General features: G+C 38.5%; 3 protein-coding genes across 5 annotated transcripts; 2 read left to right on the plus strand and 1 right to left on the minus strand.

The window, feature by feature from the left end:
• The first annotated feature begins 590 nt into the window (after window positions 1-590).
• ndufb7 (NADH:ubiquinone oxidoreductase subunit B7) lies at window positions 591-3,143 on the plus strand. Its single transcript, XM_079238340.1, has 3 exons — window positions 591-843; window positions 2,153-2,321; window positions 2,994-3,143. Exons 1-3 carry the CDS (start codon window positions 732-734, stop codon window positions 3,073-3,075), a joined length of 363 nt encoding a protein of 120 aa, XP_079094466.1. The 5' UTR covers window positions 591-731; the 3' UTR covers window positions 3,076-3,143.
• Window positions 3,144-3,416: 273 nt separating this feature from the next.
• On the minus strand, window positions 3,417-18,575 carry tecrb (trans-2,3-enoyl-CoA reductase b). 3 transcript variants are annotated; one of them, XM_079265226.1, is made up of 12 exons: window positions 18,367-18,575; window positions 13,291-13,341; window positions 10,119-10,170; window positions 9,954-9,998; window positions 9,735-9,838; window positions 7,306-7,421; window positions 6,182-6,287; window positions 5,958-6,030; window positions 5,828-5,871; window positions 5,221-5,278; window positions 4,755-4,843; window positions 3,417-3,933 (listed from the first exon to the last, which is right to left on the minus strand). In XM_079265226.1, exons 1-12 carry the CDS (start codon window positions 18,379-18,381, stop codon window positions 3,760-3,762), a joined length of 927 nt encoding a protein of 308 aa, XP_079121352.1. In that variant the 5' UTR covers window positions 18,382-18,575; the 3' UTR covers window positions 3,417-3,759. The 3 variants fall into 3 exon arrangements, with proteins under 3 accessions (XP_079121352.1, XP_079121351.1, XP_079121353.1); XM_079265225.1 differs by lacking the exon at window positions 18,367-18,575 and having other exon boundaries at window positions 13,291-13,657; XM_079265227.1 differs by lacking the exons at window positions 5,828-5,871; window positions 18,367-18,575 and having other exon boundaries at window positions 3,795-3,933; window positions 5,221-5,269; window positions 13,291-13,713.
• On the plus strand, window positions 14,982-22,702 carry dnajb1b (DnaJ heat shock protein family (Hsp40) member B1b). Its single transcript, XM_079238125.1, has 5 exons — window positions 14,982-15,075; window positions 17,617-17,720; window positions 20,082-20,309; window positions 21,396-21,997; window positions 22,130-22,702. Exons 3-5 carry the CDS (start codon window positions 20,099-20,101, stop codon window positions 22,361-22,363), a joined length of 1,047 nt encoding a protein of 348 aa, XP_079094251.1. The 5' UTR covers window positions 14,982-15,075; window positions 17,617-17,720; window positions 20,082-20,098; the 3' UTR covers window positions 22,364-22,702.
• Window positions 22,703-25,919: the final 3,217 nt, after the last annotated feature.

Below are 25,919 nucleotides of genomic sequence, written 5' to 3' on the forward strand. Positions count from 1 at the left end.
TTTGATATTTTCTTTTTGAGTATTTTGTGTTTGTGTGTGTATGCATGTGCATGTTTTAATTAAGAAAAAGTATTACAATTTTAAACTAAAAGAATTTTGTTTAGGGAGTTACTGCTGTTACTGTCAAATCCTACAGTGGGTTCAATTTTACACTAATTGGATTTAAGTTTGACGTGTTTCTTTCCTTACTTTAAATCTGTTCAAAACAAAAAATATCAGTACTAATCTTACTTGAAATATCATCCACTAAAGGTCATTTAGACGTCTCAATTAAATATTAAGAACAACAAAAGTGTAACAATCAAACAACCTTTGTGCGACAGTATGACCTAAAATCAATTCATACACACTCAGGGCCTGGAGGACAAAGTTAAAAGCATATGCATTGTTTAGCTAAAATCTATAAGTTTTTCACAAGTATGTTAAATGCATATAATTGTTATTTTAATTATACAATATATGTTTAATTGTGGTAGTTTCCTCGATGAAAGCTGGAGCCACCTTCAGGCGGAACAGTTGTTACTGAACTGCAGTTCAGCGGGGAGATTTTCCCCTGAAGTACCGCTCGGCTGTTTATATCCGGTAGCAGACGGAAGTGAAAGCAGGAGGACTGTGGAGGTGACCGAATGGCAGATTGTAGAATTGTTCTGTAAATTTATCGTCAGCAACAAATATACGCCGACGGCATATTTGCATTTATTTGCTAGCTTTGTATAAATACATTCGGTACCATGGGAGCTCACCTTGTCAGGCGGTATATCACCGAAACGGACACGGAACCGGACCCAGCGAAGAAATTTGAGTTCGACCCCCAGTTTGGCTTCGGAGAGAGGAAAGAAAGAGGTCGGTGTGCCGCTGCGACCGCTTTGGGTTCATTTATAATCACACTCTGCAACATTTAACCTTTGATCACAATGGATAGAGTTTAACACAACTCTCGCTTCTTTAACTTATCAAAGATAATAACTAGTCTACGAAATTGTTAGCTTAAGGCTAACAAAGTTGTCAGGTGTCATTTTATAAATCTAATTTCCTTCTGATCAACAAGATACTTATCAGTCGACCAGCTTCTTAATGAACTCTTTTCATATATTATTAATGATAGATCACATAGTGCATAATTCAGAATATTCCTACTTGACAAGCAATCTGAATTTCTGGCTTTATAAAGATGTGCATTCCAAAAGAGGCTTCATATATTGGTCAAATAATAGTAGCATAAAACAGCCAACAAAGTGCACCTACAACCACACCACAATGAGATATAAAGTGGTGTGTATAAAAACAGTAACAATAAAAAATGTGCAGAATGACGACAACAAAATGTAAAAAATGAGAACATAGCAGTACCCGTATATAAAATATAGAGGCACAGTCTTTCAGAAATGTAAGCCAACACAAAAGGAGACACAAAACAAGTAATGATGCTCATTTTAAATAGCAGTTCAAATCAATGTGAAGCAATTAAAATGAGACGCAAACACAATCATAAAAAGATGCAAAATGACCCAAAATCAACACCAATTGGTTCAAAATATGTGCAAAATGTTTTTAAGCCTGTTGCTAATTTTCATATATATATCATTTATGAACAAGACAAAAATGAGACATTTATAATATGTTCATACTTGATAAACATATAACTATTGGTACATACAAAGCTGTGCCTAGTAATACAGAATACTAAATGGTAAATAATTATTTGTGTATGTCTTGTACTTGTAAAATTATTTTTGAACTGTTGCTTGCCTAATGTTTGATGTAATTTTTAGGTTGACTGTTAATGAAGCAGATATTTTATCAAAATATAGTTGTTCAATCACAGTGAAATCACTGGTCATTATATTTGCGTCTGGAGTAACTGGTTTCAAGATCTGGGGCTGGCAGCAGAGGTGGGTTTGTTGCTTATGGTTCCTTGCACATCAACCGTGCCCCAGGCACAGCCTACTGCTGGCAACTAGAGATAGGTTGAAATCAGAGTAGTAATTTTGACAAAGACTTCGTTTCCTGTCATACAAGGGTCAGTCGGGCCATATAAACGTTTGACTTGTGTGTTTGTACAAAGATTAATATTTAGTATAAAGATAAATAAATCAAAATTCTTTATTCAAGACTAAATAATAATGACTGAAAATCTGTATCCCTTCATCAGAAATGGTGGCAACCCAGGAGCAGATGAACTTGGCTCAGGTGCCTCTGGAGCAGAGGGACTACTGTGCCCATTACCTACTGAAACTTATGAAGTGTAAGAGGGACAACTGGCCCAACTTTCTGGCTTGCAAGCATGAGAGACATGACTGGGACTACTGTGAACACCAGGAGTAAGTATTTTATATCAAATGATCAAATCTTTTTTTTAATGTTGGACTTGAGTTGTTTTTATAGGAACAGTGGTGATTTAAGCAAACACACTTGCTATAATTGGTGTATAAGTATGAAAGGCAGTTGGACAAAGAGATGAAGTGTAAATTCTCAACAATCTAGTTTCCCTTTGAGTTGGTTCACCAGTAAAACAATGAAAAGTAACATGCAGTACATTGAGAAATGTGAATTCATGTCTCGTCACATCGAGCTGATAAATCTCGATGTAAAATCTGATACATTTGTCTTGAAGCTTGACAAAGCTTTAAATTTTTAAATTTTAAATGATTGAATTTCCCTTTGGGGATTATTAAAGTATTTTTCATTTCATTTAAGCATTGTCCTCAGTGGTTTCTGATATATTATGCACGTTAGACTTCATAAGATGATGTCCCTTACTTCATATGTAATTTATTTATTTTTTTTTCATTAAACAAAATTTAAAGGAACGAAAACTTCAATTTTTGGTATTATTCCACTTCATCAGAATATCAGATTTTAAACTAAGATGACACAATTGCTGCATCATTTAAACATGTAGTAATATTTGAGCTCATTCAAGAGTCTCAATCCGATCAGTAAAAATGTGTCAAGTAACATATTTCTGCTTTTGTGCTTCTTTGTGCTTGTAGTTATGTGATGCGTATGAAGGAGTACGAGAGGGAGAGGAGGCTCCAGCTGAGGAAGAAGAGAATCGAGGCTCAGGCTGCATAATCAGTGCAAGCTCTGATTCTGCGTCTTTGTACATACCTGCGGTTGTTCCATTAAACAATATTTCAAGTCTACAACCAATTGTTTTTATTTTGCAGACGTATACTTCAGTGCTCTGCAGACCTCACAAAACCGTGAAAAGGTTAATAAATTGTATCCTCTGACTGAATTAATGTTTCATAACATTAAAAAAAAAAAAAAAACTGAAACAAAACCATTTGCTGGGAATTTAAAGGCAAGACAGACATCAGCTTGGTTTGTTTTAATTTTTTTAATAAATTATTCAGATTATTATTATTAATTATTCATCAACTAAATGAAATTCAACTTTCAGAGTTATGGACATTAAAATTGAGTGGTTTGACATGTTGAATATCTCTAGGTGCTGATTAAACCCTTGAAACACCATGATGAAGTGACAGAAGAGGAGCTGTTATATCGCGTTTAACATTCAGCAACCATCAGGTAGTTTTGACAAAAACTGCTCAGATATAAACACAAAAGGTCAATCAGAACACGTTTGTCTGCAGTACAAAAGAAAAAAAAAAAAAAAGCAATACTAGTGTTTGACATTTCCACTCGTAGGGACAAGCAACAGGCTGGAATTCTATTAGTCTAGATTTTGGGGGAAGGAAAAAGACATCCTTGGATTTCAAATCAGGCAATGGGAAGCAGCTGACAAGTTCTCTACAGGATGAAGGGCAGGATGGGTGAACGGAGAGGAGGGTAGTCGCGGAACTCCTTCAGGTAGCTGCGGTGCTTCCCTTTAGCCCACACAGTCATCTGGATAAAACCCACTAAGGTGAAAAACGCCACTGGCAGACACTGGGTCATCAGAGTGAAGCCAAGCCAGGAGCCCAGCTGTAGGAGGAAAGAAATAGAACATTAACTTTATTTGTTCAAATCATTATCCTTATAGCCAGCTTTTTAACAAGGCTTCAAGTGCTGATAGTTTTAGGCAGATAAGGTGGTTTTTGACGGCACAGATTACACAACAGGAACCTAAAAGTTCCAAGCTACTGGGATTTTAGGCCATTCTTCCATTTCAGCTCCATCTGGCGGGATGGATTATATCAGTGAACTAAATGGGTAAGATTAACAGTTCATACTATAATGTAAAAACTCCACTGTTTATCTCTGGTTGATGTCACTCTTCCTTGGTACGCATGTTCAGACAGTCTGCTCCATTTTCTCTTTCTCAGTGTCACATTCTTTTCACTTAATACAAACTGATTAAATGATATTCTAAGGTATTTAGATTAATATCTCGAAGAGGACCACTGATCATGCCTCAGATTCTTTTTACCTGCAGAGACCAAGCATACAGCTGATGCAAGCTTCCACAAAACACCAGAAGTTTGAGACTTGTGTCAATGTTATTTACTCAAATACTCTTGCAAATGTTACGGGGAAAGGACAATGAGATGCTCTCCTCCTGAGCAAATAAACCACAGTAAACCAGGTGAAAGAAGAGCACGCTCTAGAGGCACCACATACTGACTGAAAAAAAACCCCAAAAGTTTCATGCACGGCTTGTTAAATCTGATCCAACCAGAGATCAGTTCTAATGGTCTTCGCTTAAGCCTGTTCACTGGTTTCACTCATTCAGATTACATACAGGTGGATTAAAACAATAACAATATGAAACCCATCAGTTATGACATGAAATAAAACATTATTACCTCATATGTGTAGTTGGGACAGGAGACCAGCAGGAAGATCCAGGTGAAGGGGTTCTTGGTTGGATAGGGAATCTTCCTGGTCTTGGATCCTGGATGAAGGCAGTAAAACAAAGGAAATAAGAAAGCTGAAATATCTTATCAGTGTTATTGCTTTTAGTTGTACCTCACCGCCTGATATAACAGATTTAACACAATTTTGGAAGTTACAAATATTTATATCACAGATTAATACAAAATGGCATGATAGATACATGGACTGTATAAGAACTCATGCATCTGATCTACAGTAATTAAATGATTAAATTAAATTAATCATTAATTAATCAAAATTAAATTTGTAAAAAGTAATTAAATTAAATTTGAGTTTAGTCATAAATGAGCTAGAAAATAATTAACCAAATAGTTTTGCAATTAAACATTCCTTGTGTTTGAGTGATGGATGTACAAATGTGATGGGGGTGTTTACCTGGTGGACGGAGGTTCCGCAGAGCAATGTGGATGGAAAAGTTGCCAATCTGACAGAACTAAAAACAAAAACAAGAATGCCACAAGTAACTCAATATCAAATGATCATATGTAGAGTTAAAACAGATAAGTTAGCTGTTGTTAGTTTTTTTTTTTCTTTTTAAATCTACATCTACATATCCTTAGTAACTTCTATTATATTTCAATTTGAGAAAAGAAGAAGTAAATGTCAAAGAAATATCAAATAATAACTAAAGCGTAATTCAGAGTAGGCTAATTGTGGTCCTCGAGAGCCGCAGCCCTGCGAGTGTTGCGAGTTTCCCTGCTGCAACACACCCGACTGAAGCAGCAGACTTGTGCCGAGCCAGACATCAAACTTACTAACCCGATGATTTGAGTCAGGTGTGTTGCAGCAGGGAAACCCTAGTGTGGTTAAATATTTCCATCACCCTGCATCAGATTAAATTCTTGTGGGGGAAAAGCCATCAGAAAGTGAACAGAATACAAATTAATGGCAACAAATACTGGATATAAGATCCATTTTTTACATTTAAAATGTCCTATCAAATACTACAGAAGATAACCAAAGTCATCAGAAATGTTCTTACCAAGAACATGATGAGTGCCAGTCTGATCTGTTGTTCTCCATAGACTGGAAAAGACAGAGTTAACATTCAATAGGACTTAGTGACAAATTGGCATGTGCAAGTTTTTAATAGAAGATAAAGCTGTTCTCACTGGGCGGTGTGTATAACGGATGGTTGATGTAGTATGCCATCCATGCTGCAAAGCCCCAGTAGTAGGTACAGTTCTGAAGCAGGGTGAGACAAGGACTTTGTCATTCAGAGCTCAGTGTGGTGGAAGAAACACTTTTATACATGCAAAGCAGTTTTCATTTCATACTTTGTTTGGGACATGTGGTTGTGAGCAGACAGGACAGAGTCAAAGTTAACAAAAATCACCTTAAAGATGTTCCGTAACGGCATCGTCCCATGAGAGAAGCGGTGGACAAACAGCGTCTCCAGCAGCCTCTTAACATAGTGGAAAGAGTGACACATACAAGCAAGACTGGGGGAAAATAAAAAACACAAAATTAGAAAATTAACATTAAAACAAATTCTTTATTAATCTTTACTAATCATCAAAAAGAAAAATGTGATCGTTGCATTGACAAAAAGAAGGACTAGTTAGCTTTTGCAAAAGCTTTGTCTAATTTCTATGACTTTTTTGTTGTTTTTTAACCTGGCAACAGAAAACTATCAGTAACAAATCAAAGTAAACGTGTAGTGTAGAGATGTTGGTTTGAGCTGCTAACTTATCTGTGCCACGGACATTCATGACAAGTGTTGGTGTGAAGGTAACAGCAGCCCCCTAAATGACACAGTTTGTTATTAGGGATTATAGGCAGGGCTTCTTCTTACATGGCAAGCTCCTGATTTTGATAAACAGTCTCTTTCTGCCCAATTTCATACAGCCTTCTTTGTAAATATGAATATCAGGCTTGCTTCCAACTAAATCAAGGATGACCCTTTATTTTTCCAAAAAGAAAGTTTGTACATCTATTAAATAAACACAATCCTTTGTATTTGCATAGTTCAGAGTTACATCTAGTGTGCTGCTGATTATTTCTGCAACATGATACTTATTTGGTTTCCTCTCAGGTCCTCAGTGCATAAGATATGACTATAAAATAAACACATCTCATGGTATCTGTCCCATCATCTGAATCGGTCTACATTCACCTACCTACAGCAGTCATCGAGAAGGCATAAACAGTAAATTAAATACAGATTGAAAGCTGGCTTGAAGTGGAAGAGAAATATCCTCAACACATTTCTAAGCTTTAAGTTATGGTGGGAAATGTAAAGTTTTAACAAGTGTGGATAACATTACCTCAAGTGGCAGCAACATGCTACAACAGATAGATGTGAGAGCGAGCAATGAGCCATTCTGCGAGCTCGACTCTAAGCAGTCCATCAGGGGGGTGTATTCCCCAAAAGATCAAACTAGATGTGACAATGAAATGCTCCAACTCCAAGACAAAAATCTCTGTCTGACTGTGAGGTTAGAGAATGAAGACACTCACTGTACGACCCAGTGTTTACTGGTGGTGAAGTCATATTTGGGCGCGTAGATGAAGGGAACTCTGAAGTAGAACATCAGATAGATGACCAGAGGACCGGTATATTCTGTCAGAAAAACCTGAAAACAAGAACAGGACAAGTTTGAAGCAAGAAAATTGACCTTTGTCAGACAAATAGAAGTTTTTTTGGAAATGCAACTTTTTCTGCTTTTTGGCTGATCGGCTAACACTGATGTAAGCCGTGTTTTATCACTGGAAACAAACTTTACAACGAAGTTTCACTGGGAGGAGTATGACAAATGTTTGCTTTCCACTTCACATTGTGCACAGTTACGGTGTTAATAGGAACAGTAATTTTTCATCTTTACACATGATGGAGATGTTTTCTGACAAGTTTAAGGATTAGGGGTGTCAGGATGCAGGAACAAGATCACAGCTCCAAATGTTGGCAGATTCGAGAGAGACTTGATCAGACTTGTAGCAGATGTGAGAAACCTTTGACAATGGAGTGCTTGTTGCTGCAGACTGGTGTCTTTGAGTGACTTGCTTTGCCTGCACATTTTAGAGAAAGATGACTCATGAGTTTAACCCCATCAGTGCAGTGAAAGTTTTTAAATACACACTAGCTGGGTTTCCACCGACAAAGTGAACTACATAGTCTTTTGAAAAGCTATACAAAAGAAATCAGAAATGTTTCTATAGACTTAAAATGAATAAACTAGGCTATATAGTGACACCAGAGGGCAGCGGTTTGGCAAAATGGAGAGGGCTCTTAATTTTGTAACAGATAAATACAGCCTAATTTCATCTCAGGCAAGTGTATCCTTTAATATTTCTACATTGTTGGAAATTGATGTTTTTGGTTTTTTTTTACCATTTACATCTTGTAAATGTGCTTAAGGAATGAAAACCCAGTTTATTATTTGGTAGGTGAGGGGAGATCATAGATAACACCAAACACCTTTGGATTGTCAATCAAGTCAGAAAAATAAAGGGAAACAAGGCTTTAAATCATTATAAATTAGGTTCAAATTCATTCAGGGCGGTATAAATAAAAACTTCCAGGCCAGTTCAGCTGGTCATGAATAAAGCTGATCATTTTGGTTCTTTGCTGTAACTATTTTTCTCATGAGCGCTACTCCATGACACATCATCCATCTACGGACAGTGTGCTTGTTTCGGCGCACGTGTTCTCATTTTCGAGCAAATCTGCCCAAACAAATTGCAAGCTGGTCGAGGGATGAAATTTAAACTAAGTGACATGTAGAACCAAAGACACAATGTGGTTGATGGTGTAAAGAAAGGATTGGTAAAAGCACTGAGAGCTTGCATGATCATTGTTCACGCTTAATGGACACGAGTTGGAACAAACACCAAGAACATTCAGAGTGGTACAGATTCTAATGGAGGCTCTGAAGATCGTACTTGTGAGGATGGCTCTGAAGATTTATGCTTGACATTCTTGTTAATTAAAAACGGTACCAGGACCTACTATTGGGTTAAGATTATTGTATGGATTTGTGCTCAAATAGACCATACAGAGCAGGGGTGGGCAACTCTACTGCAAACCTGCAGGAGTTTCCCTGCTGCAACACACCTGTCCTACAACAGACCTAATCACCAGATATGTGCAGAGCTTGACATCAAACTCTGAGGTCATGTACACGTAGCCTGGTATCTCACAAAATGAAGACATTTTTCTACGATTTGACCTGTCATCCACACAACAGCACAGATTTATGGCATTAAAAATGATTCTTTCAAAAGCTTCTGACCAAAGTGAAGATGTACGAATATTACGTTTGTGTATCTGCATGTGGACGTACATAACCAGGCTTCTAGGTTTCGAAGCGTTACCGTCTGTGACAAAGAATTATCAACATCACGTACAACCAGTGTTTGCACTCAAATAGCATGGATGCCCTCCAAACGCACTCAACAATGTGCTTATGCAGATAGGTGTGGACAGATTGTTTTAAAACACGAGGTGTGGACTCATGTGTTTTTTGTTTTTTTTTGTGGTGAAAGGGGGGTTATTTTGTTTTACAGAAACCCAGCTACCTGTGTACGTGGCCTGAACAAGTCTGATAATTACCCACTGATTTTAATCAGATGCCTTGCAGCAGGGAAACTTCTACCACTTGCAAGACTGTGGCTCTGAAGAACGACAGCGTCGCCCACCGGTGTTGTAGACTGAGCTTCAGATGGACAACTCCCTACAAGGTAAAGCAACTTTAACAGACTTCAGTGCAGCATTTTAACCCCAAAGTCACTGGGACTCTTCTACCCTACACAAACACACGCTACCCGTGTATGAAAGGGTAATCTCAATATAGCGATGCCTGCTTCCAGTTGTACACTCCTATGTCTGAGCTTGTCAGAGCTGAACTGGATTTTACCCCAGTCTGGGTGCGCTTGTGCTGTGTACTCACGGTGACCCAGCTGATCTGAGCTCCCAGGTCTCTGAAGTAGAAAGTTGCAGTGGTTCCCACAGGAAGGTGCTGCAGAACATCTTCATCTTTCAGAGACTTCCCCTCTGAAACACAAATGTTAATTCTCTGATTTACATTATATAATGACCAGAATTTGAAAAAGTAGCACTCGATTCACTTTAAATAGACTGAAACACCATCAGGTTTCAGCTGACATACTGGGGTCGAGTCGAATGGACTGTCTGGCCGGGTACCACTGAGGATCTGAAACAGACAGATAAACACCTCACAGCCATCTTAACACAGGGCATGAAGTCTAATTCAGCTACAAGATATCTTTCATCTGAAGTCAGACTCATTGAGGTTTCAGAAAGATGAACTCACGGCTCTTGTGGAACATAGATTTGATTTCCCCTATAGTGGCATTTGGCTCGACCTAGACGTAACACCACAACAAGTAAGTAAAGAGACATGTACACACATTCACAGACACAAAGCAACACATAACAATCCTGTTTTCCATTCATGATGGCAATCAAAGGTAAATTTAGCTCTGGCTGTGTCCACATAGACATCTAACAGCTGGTGTTTGAGTTTTAAAGAGCCCAGACACACATGCACGCAGCCAAAATACACATCCTTGTTCAAGGCTGCCAGTTATTTCTACTTATTTTAAAACACAAGAACAACAAAACAGAAACACAAGGAGAACAAAAAATGCTAATACGAACATGCATGGCTGATTGAGAGAACACACCGAAGCTGAAGTTTGGTCAGAAATTATGATTTAAATTGTCATTATGGGTGCTCTCGCTCAATGAAATGTTTTGTTTTTATTTTAGATTAAGGTCATTTACAACTTGCATTCGACCGTGGTTTGCGTCTGCTGTGGAAGACCATGCAACACTGTCTGGGTCTATCAGCGTAACAATAAAAGCTACATAAAGATGAACAGGTTTCAGTTCATGGGTTCATTATTTTTTATTTTTTTATTTTTTTACACATTAGCACTGGGTGGATATCTAGAGAATGAGTTGGGGACTTTGTCCACAGCCCGTCCAATTACACATAATGCTGCTAGAAGCAGTGTGCACAGTCAACAGGCCTCAAGCAACCCTCAGCTATTTTATGTTTTACTTTAAAGTAGTTTTGAGCAACAGTTCTCCAGGCTGTCTCCACATTTGTTTGCTTTGGTTCCGTTTTTTTTTTCTTTTCTTTGCAGCATGCTGAGCTGTAATGTTTTCAGCTAATAACAGCTTGGGAATCACCTCGTTGGTGTAAAAATAAATTTCATTTTAACAATATTTTATTCAAACTGTTCTTTCTGGAACAAACTGGATCTTTATGACAGACTCCCCAGAAGTTAAAATACATTGTTTACATTTGACTCTTTACAAACTTGTTTATTATGTATAAACATGACACTTTATTATATGACTGATTCATAAGTCAGTTTAAAAAAAAGGCAAGATAAGATGCATATCTTTCAAAATGGTTGGCTATAAGAACTGGAAATGCGTGAAAAGGCAGTCGAAGTCTAAATAAAACCTATGAAAGACCATCTTGGGAGCTTGGGAGCTATTCAAGACAGTTTTAAGGATTGTAGACATGTCTGGCCCTGAAGAAAACACAAAAAAATTATTTGGAAAAAAAATATGAACACTGTAGAACAATCATTTATTTCTAAAATGACTGAACTGTAACTGGTTTAATTTCATTCAGCACTCACTTAACGTAAGACACCACGTGACACAGAGTTGTTGATATGGATCCTGTCTATGTCCTCAGAACGTTGTGATATTTTAGGCAGGATGACATCACTGAGGTCCCACACACGCACGCTGACCCAAGACTTGAGTTTTACTTCTAAATATGCTTGTCAGTTTCGCTCTGTTAACCTAATTTTAAAAAGCCCTTCTCCCTAAAGACCCTGTGATCAGATCTGCATCTGTCATCTTTGAAACTGCCTCTCCAGAGGTGATAAGACGGCCAATGTTATCACCATGGAAACTCTGCTAAGCTGACAACAGGGTATAATCCAGTAAGGATAGCACCTTATACTCTGTAGTCCTGAGGAGCAGCCTTTAATCAGCCTGGTCTGCCCTGGATGACAGCAGCATCCCTGCGGCTAATGGAACTCTATCCACCACCAGGCCTCGCACCAACAATACGATAAACCCTCCTAATGCAACCGCGCTAACCTACAGGCTGAGGGCTGAAATTAAATCCATCTAACAAAGTATCCTGACAAAGTAAAAGCCCAGTACTAATTACTGTAAATATAAAACAGGCTTCCATCAATCAAAACAGACACAGCCAACAGATCAGTGATATGCCTAAGTCCTGACTGCAAATGCACCGTAAGTCCATCAGTCAACATCACAACAGCTAAAAGTGGTGTTGATTAACAGCTTTAAAACTTGGCTTGACAAATTCTTAATGTTCAAATACTGAAGAGGGGAAACGGAAAAGGGAATCACCTATTTAAATATAAGAAATTAAAAATGTACTTCGAACCAAATTCACTTGTAACTTATTTTTCATTTTCAAAATAGCATTTGAATATACATTTACAAATTACAGTATTTAAAAATGAAAGACTATTTCAATTTTCAATTCTATTTTAATATTTCAGTTTAAAATGTGCACTCACAAAACACTTTGCAAATTGATCTGTTTTTATATTAACTTATTGTTGAATTTTAAATCATATGCAGCAATCTATATTGTTATTTCACAATTAATTACTTCTCATGAAAATACTATGTTGCTTTTTCAGTTAACTTACTGGTTCTCCGTAGCTGAAGACCAAAAAAGAAAAATTGTAACTGTGTTTTTTGAACATGTAAAAACTGCATGCGTTTTAGGAAGGCAGGCCCAAAGACCAACTTATAACATTAAAACACCAGCGCTTCTAAAATCACAGTTCAGATATTTTTAAGTATACATGTCTGACAGTGATGCACTTTAAAGAGACAGCTTTGAGCTCCAAAACCGCCATCAGTTGCATGATAGCAAATCAATCATTAAGAAGCATCAATGTGGCTGATCCAATCTAAAGTACAATCCAGCTCATTTGCAGGATTTAAGAAGTTATTTTCTGGTTCACAGCATGGGGAAGTAGGAAAACTCTGGCCTCAGTGTTAGTTACTGCACGTTATAAATACAGTGGCTGACGTGCTTAATTGGTAAAGATTAAACACTGCAAATAAGCTCCTACAATGCCACCCCTAAATTGATAGCGATTGATGCAACAATTTAATTAATAACTTGTAGTTCTTTCTACATTTGGCTTTGCCCTGTGGAGCTGTCACATGCGTGTGCCTCCTTTACACCGACAGTTGCATTCAGAGGCTATAAACCTACAGACAACCAGCAGGGACTCCAGCTCCGGCGGCTCGCCAATATTCTAGGAAACACCTGACTTGGATACACAGATTTTTTGCTGGAGTTAAGATTGGACATGTTGCACGTCTTGCATGAATTAACCGATACACCCAAAGTACAGGCACACAAACGATTATATTTTCAGAGTCGTAAGAGAGCAAATTCTTACCTTGTCCAGGAAGCAGAGCTTGTCCTTGGTCTTGGCATCCAGAATCTCCACCTCAAAGAAGACAACAGCCTTTTTAGCTTTTTTGGCAGGTTTACGTTTGGCCGGGGCTTGACCCGGTACTGGGGCACCAACTGCCCCGGCATTATTTGTTTTTTTTCCACTGGTGGCTTCTAGCGCTAAGGCATCCATGTCCCTGGATCTCCTCCTGCTCTCAGTTTATTCCCCTCTTCCCCTCAGTTCTCCAGTGACTTTCAACCTCTCAACGATTGGATCTCAGGTCCAAGCGAAGCCAGAGGGGAGAGGGGCAGCACTCAGCTGCAGAAATAAATCTGTCTCTCCTCTACTCTCCTGCCCCTCCCTCTCTCTCCTTCTGTGTCATTCAGCTCTCCCTCCCTCTCTGCCCATCTCTCATTCCCTCACTTCTGGTGTGCCGCTTTATTTAACTGCTAGCTGACCCTTGGAGCACAAATACACGCCACATGTGTGTGAACAGTTGCATCCGTAGGAATGTCCAGTATCCCCAATGCCAAACTGTCATCTGAGACGATATTTAATGGAACTAACATGTAACGCAGAGAGATGGAGCTTCTTTACACAAATGCTGTGACTGGATTTCAATATACAACTTGTTACTATAAACGGACATGTGATGACCCCCTCACACCCCTGAAACCCCAGCTAAGTGGGAGGATGATGACAAACAGCACCCCCCTTTTGCTAGTTTGACCCTGTCATCTTCTCCACAGCTAATTATAAACATCTCATGCTCGCTCTGCATGACTGGCCTTCTCCTCGGAGACCCCACACACACACCAATGTGGTGATGTCATGGCTTACCCTGTTGATCATATATGCTAATATTCGTGACCAAATACAATTCTTATGCCCAACTCTAAACCCAAAAACACCTGAATGAACCTGTTTGGTGTCTTACACACAAACACATACACAGTCCAAACAGCTTTTACAGTATGTCGCATCTTAAAAGTAGATCGGACAACTAGATCTCTCAGCCACAGGCACGCAGAGCTGCCTTTTTCTGCCCCCACAGTGATAATACTCCAGATTCTGAGGGATTAGTGGGGGCAATCCCTTCAGTGAAGCCCACCCCACCCCATCACACTCCTAAGACGTAGTGTAAGGATTCAGTTTCCAGAGTGAATGAACGACTTACAGTAATAAATGGCAAAAGGGAAGCTAAGGTCATCTTCTCTATTAGATCAGGCGTGTCCAAAGTCTGTCCCTGAGAGCCACGGACCTGCAGGTTTTCAGGGTTTCCCTGATTCAACACACCTGATTCAAATTAAATGGATCTGACAGCCTATTCATTCGAACCAGGTGTGTTTGAGCAGGTATACATCGGAAACCTGCAGGTTTGTGGCCCTTGATGATTGGAGTTGGACCCCCTGGGTTAGATCATATAGATATGTATAAACTTAAGTCAGTATCTATGAGACATTCCCTGCTGTAAAATATACTGTAGCGGTCAAGCACTTACCCAACGACAACACACACCAAAGACCTCAACGCTTAAATGCTGCCTGGTTAGTATTCAAATACAAAAGTAACTTAGACAAAATACACGCAGGACACATGACACTGCAACAGACCCCTCCTCCCCCAGCCTTGTCTATATAAAACCTCTGGCAGTGACAGTCCATGATGGTATTGCACTCTATAGTGAGGGTGAAGCACAGGGAACAGAGCTTAAATTGCAGCAGAGAGTCAATGTACTACGACTTGATTCATTGCTTTGCTGGCTTGGTTTGTAATTCTGGTTTCAAGGTAAGAATTTATCTTTTTCAATATTTTGACAAATTAATCTAGAAGTATTGGGTTTTCTAAACACTGTAAGATACTTTTGCATGTGCAAAGGAAGCCACTGTGAAGCCGCAGGCCTCCTCAGTTTAACTGAATAAATATACCACATCACAAACTAATAGGTGCTTGATTTAATTTAAAATTTATAAGAGAATCTGCTTTTGATATAGATAAATGTGCATCTTATGCATGCGGTGAAGCTTAATGTAGTACAAAACCTAATTAGCAATTCATTAGTTTTTATGGACGTAAGTGTTTAGATTACAAGTCTGATTCAAATAAATATGCCATCAAGAAGGCCAAGCACATGTTCCAAAATTTGGGCAGAAATAAACCTTCCTGTGCATGCCCTCTTACATTAGCTATACTATACCTTATAGAGAAAACACAACAGCTTGCAGAAGACATGATGGGACCAAAACAGAACGGCTCAGTATGCATCACCAATACATTTAGATTTAAACGGAAACTGGAAAAGCAACAATAACTACATAAACACAGCAGTGTTTGTTTACAGCAGATAGAGTTTCATCTGCTGCTGCCGCTTCTGGAGAGTCAGGTGTTTCTGTGCCTGTCAGAAAAATCTCATTTTGTGCATTTAAACATGGATAATTACTGTAACCCTATGTTCGATTTAAAACCGTACAAAATGACATATGAAAGGTTAGATCTAAGAATTCAATATTTATTTAATCTATTCCAACTTGACTGATTTTATTTATTTATGGGTTTTTTTTCTTGCTTTTTGTCTTGGCTTTTAACTTCAGATGATTTTTAAATGTGTTCCTGATTTGATGCACACAGGTTTTTATTTTTTTTGCTATGTAATTCTGTTTGTAATAAGAAGCAGTCCCATTTCACATTGGTTTCTGGTCTTGTTCCCTCGAAATAAAAGGGTTTTTACAAAGGGGTTTACAGCATCAAATTAGAAATGTGCATATAATCAAAAAGAAAACCAACTCTTTTCTTCTCAATTAAGGCAGTTGATATGTCTGTACTGACTGTAATATTTAAAATAAAAAGGCTGTGTGAGTATGTTGACTGGTTACAACAAATAACTTTATAGCTGTGCACTAACGCCACCAACCAATGTCAGAAACTACTGTCAGAACGTAGGAGTGAACTCTAAACTCAGCACTGCCGGCTTGTGGATGAACAGACTTCATAACCATGGCAACATAAAATATGCATGGATGTATGAACTGCAGCAACGTATGCTTGAAGTTGGCATAGCTGTTCTATTACTTAAGTAAGGGAGCAGAAATAGGGCTTAATATTCACCATGTTATTAGTTGATCTTTAAAGTGATTAGTCAATATTTGAACTAAACTTTTTGAATCAAATGACTTCAGTATGAAACATTCAAATAAGGAGTAATGCATTGACTGACCCCGATGACCTCAGGCAGTCATGACATTGCTAATGTTTTGTTCTATCATTTTGCAAAGTCCTGAGCTGTGCTGAGCTTAAAGTCACTATCTTGCTTGTAAAATGCTTATGACCTATGCCTGTAACAAATTTCGAGCCTATCAAAAAGAAAAAAAAAGGGTTTCTGAAATGACATTACATTGCAAGAGTGTTATTCCTGGTGGCAAGCCAAACATTGCCAAGGATTTTGTAAAGATCAGGAATGTGCATCAAGTGCATCAATGCATAACCTGAATGCTTCATGGTGGAGGCTATACATAGAGTAATGAATCAGTTATGGTTTGGAGGTTATGAAATTCTCCTATCATCTACTGACAAACAAACAAAATGTTTGTAAGTTTTTTTTAAACCTTGAACAGTCTGCCTACAAGACTCCATCATCAATACTGTATAAATGTTTCTTGACCCTTTTTTTTTTTTTTTAGTTTCTTTGTAGAAACTGCCCCGCAAGCTTACTACCCGTACCCACCTCCAAACAGTTGATGCAAACACTACATTGAATCTGAGCTGAGGATCAATCATGGATCTGTCATTGAGACAAGAAACACTGAGAAACATATCCCATGCAGTAAAGTTTATGTCCTGTGACTTCTAATGTTGCAGTTGCAGTGTAGCAAGATGAAGTCAGGGTGTGTTTCTTTTTACCACTAATAACAAAAACGCTACAACAGACCTATATACACTATAAAAAATTAAGTTAATCAGTTTATCATTTTCTTTGAAAATATAGCATGAAACTCAGTATTTTAGAATAAAGTGCTTTAGGTTTGATCCTTTATGGGATGGCAGCACATGCAGTAATATCTGTGTTTCTGAATAAAAACTTTCAGAATAAAAGTCTGGTAGGCTTTAAAAGAGACAACTCTGAAGAGGAATATATTTAATCTGCTGTTTAACATGTTGAGAAACTGTGCTTAAGTATTCCCTACAAAAGTGACTTGTACCAAAACTGTGCCGTAAAGGGACAAATGTAAAAGTTTAAATACATACTTATATACTTACTTACATCTAGATCAGTGTATTTCTTGTTTCTAACATATTTATATGAATACTGATTTAATGTTCTTCTATTTCTAGGTGTCAGAAGCCAAATATGTTGACAGAAAGACTGGGGAGCAGAGGAATCACTGGTTCTGTCAGTTTCTGTCAGGCTGCTTAAAATCCTGTCTGATGGGTTTGAGGTGCTTATGAAATGTAAACTGTTGCAATCCTGAAAGCTCTTCAAGGTTTACATGTGAAGTATGGAAGAAATAGATCTAAACTGGTTATAAATGAATGAAGAAAATCTGTGAGAACATTTAAGCATAGATGCCTCCATAAATCTTGTTTCTGAACGCCACAGATATTTAAATTAGACTAACTTAAAACTTTATTTAACAGCAAATGTGGATTTAATTCAGAAAAGAGCGTAGGCTGCGTCCTTGACAGTTCACCGACGATATATTGTGTAAGAACAAGATAAGAAGCGCCACGAGTCGTTCCAGTCGTAGATGGCGATGATGCCCGCACAAAGTCCCTGTTTTAAGCCAGCTGAGCGATTCGTTTTAAACAGCATTTAACGAATATAAAACGCAGGTATGACTAGCCATATCTGTGACCATAAATTTTATATTTGCTTCAGTACAAGACGTAAATTTTTACCACAACAGGCCACAATTACCTGGTCACAGAGCAAGCAGTCCGTATTAGCTTCCAATCATCAGTACTCACAAATGCAGGTCTGAAGTCAAACAAAGGAGTAAACAAAGGCTAAACCCATTTCTAACTGATTTGGTCGTTTCACGAAATCAATCGACGGTTTTGAAAAAATGAATGAACGCTTCTTACCTCGTAGTGCTTCATCTTGGCAGTCAGCACCTCTTCCTTAATAACTTAGATGAGCGATAGGGCCGTTTCCAATCAGCGGAGGAACACACAGCAGCCGAGGACGCTGTAGGCGGACACCACGCGATCGTAGCATCCTATCATCAGTGTTATAGGTAGAAAAAACACGACGATGCTGTAAACAACCTAGCCAATGAGATTTGAGCAGACAGACGGACGAACTTTTGCACCGGTTTGCGCCAATAACAGATGCCGCATCAACCATGATGTCTATGGCATCAACCGTGTCCTCCGTACGTCAATGCGTCCGCCATCTTGGTCCTGTCAAAAGGCTCATTATATGTTCACAAGTAATTTGTTTGGCTTGTAATGTTTTCACCGTTTAGGATTGGTATAACATAATCAGGATAAAAAACTGTTTGAAACTTTAATATATTAATATATACAAATACAGATTGTCACCTAACTTGTTTGGGCAACGAGCAGTTGAAGTTAACCTTCAAATCAAAGAAAATCAACAAATTCACAGAATATTATTAGTCTGAATCTCTATTATCTGCAGTACATTGGCACTCTAGTGTTAATTTCATGGTAGAACCTGCCTGGAGAGGCCTCACAGCATTCGTCAGTCAGTCAGTCAGGCAGACAGACAAACAGGATTAAACAGGATTAAAAAGACAGTTTAAAAAAAAATTATATATATATATATATATATATATATATATATATATATATATATATATATATATATATATATATATATATATATATATATATATATATATGTGTGTGTGTGTGTGTATAATCAGTAAAATACAGCAGAAAGAAAAGTGTAACAGTCAGTAAAATTTGAAATATGTATAAGTTAGCAATTTGATTCTACCTTATCAAATGTACAAGTGAGCTGAATAGATTTGCAAACAGGGAAAAACTGGAAAAGTAGCTGTAAAATATTTCCTAAAGATCCCCAAAGCACCTCAAAGTAAAATATGAGAAAATTAATTGACGTCAATGGTCGTGTAAAACTGTAAACTTGGAAAGATGACAGCTATGCCTGTACACAATTTTGCATGGCATTTAGACGACTCCAGCTTTCTGTGTTAAATTCCAGCACACAAAGATTAATTGAATTATTTTGCCTATTGTCTTACTGCTTGGTAACAGATACGTAAAATGACTTCATTGGAAAATGGAGTTGAGCCTGTGGAGCTAATGCCACAATAGTATCCCAGTTAACCAGTCAGTCAGTGTAGAGCAGGAAATTAAGGCCTCCATTGGGGCCACACCCCAGCCAAACAAAAGATCCTGCCAACTATTCAAAGGTTTTGTGGATGGCAGGGGGTTCTGTCAGCCAATTTATCAATTTACCTCTGTAATTAAATTATTTAAAATAAACGTATTTGAATTTTTAATGTCGTGACATTTAATGTGATTGTAATGTAATGTTGGCAAAGTTTAATATGCATGCAGACACGCATTCAGGGTAAGTAATCGAAATATTTCCGACAACAAGTGAAAGCAGCACGGTGGGACGTCCTACTGGGCGTGTCTCTGCTGCGACGTCACCATGGAGATTGTTCAGGCTGGTTATGGAAAAGTCTGGAAGTTTCCACGCTGTTTATAAAGAATGTGGTCGGAGCGCTGCAGGCTGAGTTCAGACTGAAAGCGGGACAGGAGAACAGCTGTAGCTAAGAGCTTTTAACATCTTCACAACACAGGCCGCTGGACGGTCAAGATGGGGAAGGACTACTACGAAATATTGGCGATTAAGAAAGGGGCCTCGGATGAGGACATAAAGAAGGCTTATCGGAAGCAGGCTTTACGTTATCATCCCGACAAAAACAAGTCACCGGGAGCCGAGGAGAAATTTAAAGAGATTGCCGAAGCTTACGACGTGCTGAGTGACCCAAAGAAAAAAGACATCTACGATCGTTTCGGTGAAGAAGGTACGCTTTTTAAAACATATGTATTTTATCCAACTGGTTTGAATGGGTAAACACGCTAGTTTGGATTAACAATGTTTGGTTGAAACAAAAGGAGCCTTGCTGACGTCAAGGCTATAAACAGACAGAGGTCAGCGTTACTCCGCGTGTCATGGCGCTTTCTGAGCCCCAGTCCTCCATGCAGGTCTGGTCCCCAGGCCTGGAGAGACAAATACCTGCCGAATAACATGATTCACACTGATTTTGTCTTAATCAAGTCAGTCCAATAAAAGCAGAATAACAGGAGGTCAGAAGAGCAGGAGGGTTCTGAATTTGACAGGAGGAGGTGGGATTAGCGTGCTACGTGCTGGTGATGATGGAGTTGATTGATATTCAAGGCAGGGGCGCTTCAACAAAGGGGTGGTCTCGTAGAGCAGTAGATATTCACATGCACAACTTTGGAAATGGTTTATAATTATAAATAACTAAGATGGAAAGAAACGCTTGTCTGGATATTTACGCTAGATCCGATACCACGGTTTAAATAAATGAATAAATAAATAAACTACAGGGTCGACACCACCTTAAATGGCACTAATTTGTTTAATTTTCCATATTATACTTGAAAACGATTAAAACAATCGATAGATCTTCATATATGAGAAATAAACTTTTAATTTATTTGCTGTTTTATATAATAGTTTGGCCTTTCCCTTCATCATGCTTTCTAGTCTTTTCCTAATAAGGAAGCAGACTTGCAATAACTCGTAGTTCTTGCAGCTGACATGCATTGTTGTATGTTTTCCTACATGTTTTCAGGCTGTGGCTGTACATAGTTGGAGTTTAAGTGTCCACTGTTCATTAGACTACATCTGTTTTTATGTGGAGATTGGCAGCATGACATCATACCTTTTTTAGCTGTTACTCTTTGTTGTTGTTTTTTTCTTTTTGTAAAATTCTACATGAAGCACAAAGTGTCTTGTGAAATGTACATAATTTAGAGCCAGGCAGAATAGCTCCTGCTCTCTGTTTTATAAATGAGACTTTTTTTTTTTTTTTCCCCCCTGAATGTCATGCAAATATTATATCCCCCTATCCTTTCTTATCCAGGTCTGAAAGGTGGTGGCCCCACTGGTGGTGGAGGTGGTGGTGGACCTGGCACTTACAGCTACACCTTCCAGGGCGACCCTCATGCCATCTTTGCAGAGTTTTTTGGTGGACGAAACCCCTTTGAGCAGTTCTTTGGTGCACGCAATGGCGGTATGGATGAGGACATGGACACTGATGACCCATTTTCCCGCTTTGGGATGGGAGGAGGAGGAATGGGCGGATTCCCACGCTCCTTCAGCTCTGGCATGGGAGGAATGGGCGGTCACACTAGCGTAGTAAAAAAGCAGCAGGATCCACCAGTAGTCCATGATCTCCGGGTGTCACTGGAGGAAGTGTTGTCAGGTTGCACAAAGAAAATGAAGATTTCTCGCAAAAGACTGAACCCTGACGGCCGAACAGCACGGACAGAGGAGAAAATCCTGGAAGTGCAGATAAGGAAGGGATGGAAAGAGGGCACCAAAATCACGTTTCCTAAAGAGGGGGATGAAACGCCGAGAAACATTCCAGCTGACGTGGTGTTTGTGTTGAAGGACAAGCCACATCCAGTGTTCAAACGCGATGGTTCTGACATTATTTACCCCGCCAAGGTGTCACTCAGAGATGTACGTCAAGATTATGTTTATATATTTAAAACTTATTTGTATAAAATCTATAGAAAAGTCATAACTGAAAATTTTCTTGCTGTTGGTATTTTTTCATTAACCATTTTCTCTTTTTGTTCTCTCCCTCATCAGGCCTTGTGTGGATGCTCGATCAACGCACCCACACTGGATGGCAGAACAGTACCTGTAACAACAACAGAAATTGTGTACCCAGGGATGAAGCGACGAGTTAGCGGTGAGGGGCTGCCTTATCCCAAACGCCCTGATCGTAGAGGTGACCTAATAGTAGAGTATGAGGTGAAGTTCCCAGAACGACTCAGTCAGGGTGCTCGGGACACCATCGCTGGAGTTCTTCCACGGTCCTAAAGAAGACGGACCTGAAGGGCTTGCACTACGCTGCCAACCTTTTTTTTTTTTTTGTGCATCATTAAGTGGACTTTTACATGCACTCACTACAGAGGAAGGACTCAGGGGTCAGATTGTCCTTTATATACATGGTGTTCCATGTTGAGCTCACCTTCAGGAAAGCTGCATAAAGGGAATGAGTGCAGCATTTCACATGGTAGACTGTAAATATGTGACCAATAACAGGGGGTGTTTGGTTTTCTGAGTAAGACTATATTTTGAACAATTGTAAAAAAGGTATAAAAACACATGCACTGTTCCATAAGTTGTTTTGTTCTCTAATAAAAGTTTTTATTGAAATGTTTGTGCTTTTTTTCCTCTAGTTTTAATTTTCTATAGAACATGCAACACTGAGGTTTGCTTTTGACTGCATAGTAAGGGAATGGGAAATGTTCATGTGAAGTGCTCTGAAGAATAAGATTTCTTCACTTGGACACAAACTGTCTGAAGAAAATACCAAAGCTGGTATGTTTACATTATGTTAATAAGCTAAAACTTAAATTGGACGTTTCAAAAATAAATAACATGTTAGTATGACTGATGGTCAGAAATTAGGCCAATACACAAGGCGTCTGAAAGTGCAATCTTGTATACATACGGGAAGGTGGATCCAAACCAGCCAGCGTGTTTGGCACGTTTTACATTTCCTGCCTGGATCGCTAACCCAGGAGTAATGAGTCTGAGAACAATGTACAACACTAAAAAGCTTGTTTGAGAAATATTTTACCCTTATTGTTGCGGTTAAACAAGGAGGAAAAAAGCACACTATCAACATGATGAAAGGAGGCATGTGACCAGTAACTAGCAGAGTCTGACAGACATGTCGGTAAATGAATTTTCTTCTTGTACTGGGACAAAGAAGCAGTAGATCAGTGAAAAGGCTTGTGGAGGGCTGCACACAATAGCTCCTCTTAACTGCATGGATCCAGTGAGAAATGACATTTAGTTGTTTGGATTGTTCACTTTCAAAACCAGTACATGCTGGATTGATGTTCAACCTAGATCTGTTTGTTACTTTGTCTTATGCACTTAAATATTTATCTTCAAGTCTGACCTGTGTTATGACTAAACACAGGTCTGCTGCCTCTACAATGATTATATTCATACTGCTTCTAATAACACAGACATTTTTCCAGCTAATGTCTAAACAGCCGCACAACTAACACTTAAGGGATTCTTTGGATAAAAGGGTTGAAGACCGTGGCATTGATCAAATTAGCTGAAGTGAATCAAAGCTATAAAATGATATGATCTAAGTTTAGATGGGCTTTGATGAGCGGGGGAGATAAAAAAAAAAAAAAAAATCCATGAAAAATTATATTAAAGTAGAAAGGACAGTTTCATGAAACTGAAAACAAATTTAAGTATCCCTGATGGGAAATTATTAGAAACTACAAAAATCCTGCTGGTTTGTCTAAACAAACCTGATCCAGTTATGAGTCCAGATGTTCTGAAGCCACTTAGCAAACACAGATGTGCTCATATTTACACAAGGTGACTTTAGTGTCTGTGTAACAACTCAAAAAAAAAAAAAGTCTTCTCAGCCTTTCTTTCACTTCTCAGAGACTTCCGCATACGAGGATTGTACCGCTGTTCTTCTCAGCCCGTGGAATGGAAATTGCGTGCCTATCTCTTAAAGCCTAACATGAATTAATCCACCTAAGCTTCTCCATTTTACACAGTTCATTCTTTCTGAAAACCAGCATGATTTTCAAGTGTTTAAGTGTGGCCTAACTGTGGCATCATGTTGTATCAAACAGTCCTCAGGTTGCCCTCAGATACCCGTGACACAGTCAGCAGACAAACTGCTTATTGAGTTTGATACCCTCCAGCCTAATGTACTGGAGACGTTTTGAGGCTCATAGACAGCTGGGGGAGCCTTAAATGAACACTGAAGACTTTATAGCCTTTCATAGTCATGAGCTGGTTCTTCCAAGCAGAGTGAAAAGGAAGAACCTCTGTATGGTGTATATTTTCTGGTTGAAATAAAAGCTGGTTGCAGAGGCACAGTTAAACTGAATCATGCCCATTTGATACAGAGATAAGCTGAAGGAAAACAGGCTGCTGCAATCTTCTGCTGCACAAGCGCATCTGCGCATCTGTTTTTGCAATCTTTTAGGGCGCTCACATTGCATGGCAGCGGATCAGATGAGCAATTAGAAGCTGCATCTTTCTTTGTTCTTACCTGCGATGAAAGAATGAAGTCTCTTCTTTTCATCACATTTTGCTGCATCTCTGGTAAGTTTTTCTAGTTTTTATCTTCATTTTTTCATTAAAAACGGAATCAAGTTCCATTTTACATAATGCTATAACCCTACATGTAACTATGTACATTTTCAGAAGAATTGATCAAATTGTTGCTTAGTAATGTCAATTTTGCATTTATCACTCTGCTTGGAAGAACCAGCTGCAAATCAGTCAAGATTTGCAACAGTGATTCCTTAGGTGGAAATTGATGTTTGTTGCTAACATCTTAACATATTGCATAAAAATAATTAGCCCTGGATTATTTTCCTGGCTTTTAGGTCAGGTTTTTGACACGAGCAACCAGTATGGTGAAACTACATCATTAACTAAAGTAGATAAAACAGAAGAATAGAATTAAATTAGATTTAGCACAAGTCAGACCAACAAAACACCTGTTTTACCATCATATCATCCCTTTAATGTGATATTAAAATAATCCTGCTCTCAAATGGGTAGGCAGTAACATTTTTGTGCAATTGTTTAAAAACAACCAAAATAAATGACATAATCGTGGTGATTTACAGTTAATTCAGACGTGTCAGATGAGATTGTAGGAGAAACTGATCTTTGGTAGGGATGATATAGTGGCAGGTGAAAGTAGGACTTTTGCTGAGGAGAGTGTGGTTTGGATCTTATATGAAGTTATTTTATACATTATTGTCAGATGTTGTCGACAAACATGTTTTTACCTTTAAATCTAATGGTTTATGTAAACTGGGTGTGTCTTATATGAAGGCCCATAGACCTACTGGAATAGATTTGAGTTTAACAGCAATACAGCCTGAGTAGATGGTAATTTATTTTTCATACGAGCCTGCCTTTGGCTGCATATTCTTACTCTGCATTGTCATCCATTTTCACTATATGCAAGTTAAAAATCCCCCTCGCTATGGGGAACAACAGCCTCAGAGCAAACCTACACACTAAAACTGACCTTAATGAATATTTTGATTGTTTGATAATTAGCCTTTTTATTTCTCTTTGATATACAAAGAAGATGTTGATGATATTTACCGTCCAGCAGCAGTTCTCTTGCATGTTTGTGCAAACAGTTACTTGTTTTCTTCAAAATAAGTTTCTTGAATAAAATCCATGTCACTGTATTCAGGGTGTCAACTTCAGGGACTGTGATGTTAAACCTGTACAAAGCCTTATACCACAAAAATATCAACAGTAATTGTGATGAGAGCTGCTTTTGTAAGAAAGTTTTTCTTACATCTGTCCTGTTCCTATAATCTTAATGCTTAAGAAGCAAACTGATGTTATCTAC

This window comes from Telmatherina bonti (assembly GCF_933228915.1).
Source record: "Telmatherina bonti genome assembly, chromosome: 3".
NCBI lineage: Eukaryota > Metazoa > Chordata > Actinopteri > Atheriniformes > Telmatherinidae > Telmatherina > Telmatherina bonti.

Coding starts and splice junctions, on each gene's coding strand:
- tecrb (XM_079265225.1), bottom strand. CDS start 13,479: ATGGATGCCTTAGCGCTAGAAGCCACCAGTGGAAAAAAAACAAATAAT. Junction 9,839..9,953: donor GTCCATTCGACTCGACCCCA/GTATGTCAGCTG, acceptor TTTGTGTTTCAG/AGGGGAAGTCTCTGAAAGAT. Junction 5,872..5,957: donor TCCGTTATACACACCGCCCA/GTGAGAACAGCT, acceptor TGTCTTTTCCAG/TCTATGGAGAACAACAGATC.
- dnajb1b (XM_079238125.1), top strand. CDS start 20,099: ATGGGGAAGGACTACTACGAAATATTGGCGATTAAGAAAGGGGCCTCG. Junction 20,310..21,395: donor CGATCGTTTCGGTGAAGAAG/GTACGCTTTTTA, acceptor TTTCTTATCCAG/GTCTGAAAGGTGGTGGCCCC. Junction 21,998..22,129: donor CCAAGGTGTCACTCAGAGAT/GTACGTCAAGAT, acceptor CTCCCTCATCAG/GCCTTGTGTGGATGCTCGAT.
- ndufb7 (XM_079238340.1), top strand. CDS start 732: ATGGGAGCTCACCTTGTCAGGCGGTATATCACCGAAACGGACACGGAA. Junction 844..2,152: donor CGGAGAGAGGAAAGAAAGAG/GTCGGTGTGCCG, acceptor TCCCTTCATCAG/AAATGGTGGCAACCCAGGAG. Junction 2,322..2,993: donor GACTACTGTGAACACCAGGA/GTAAGTATTTTA, acceptor TTGTGCTTGTAG/TTATGTGATGCGTATGAAGG.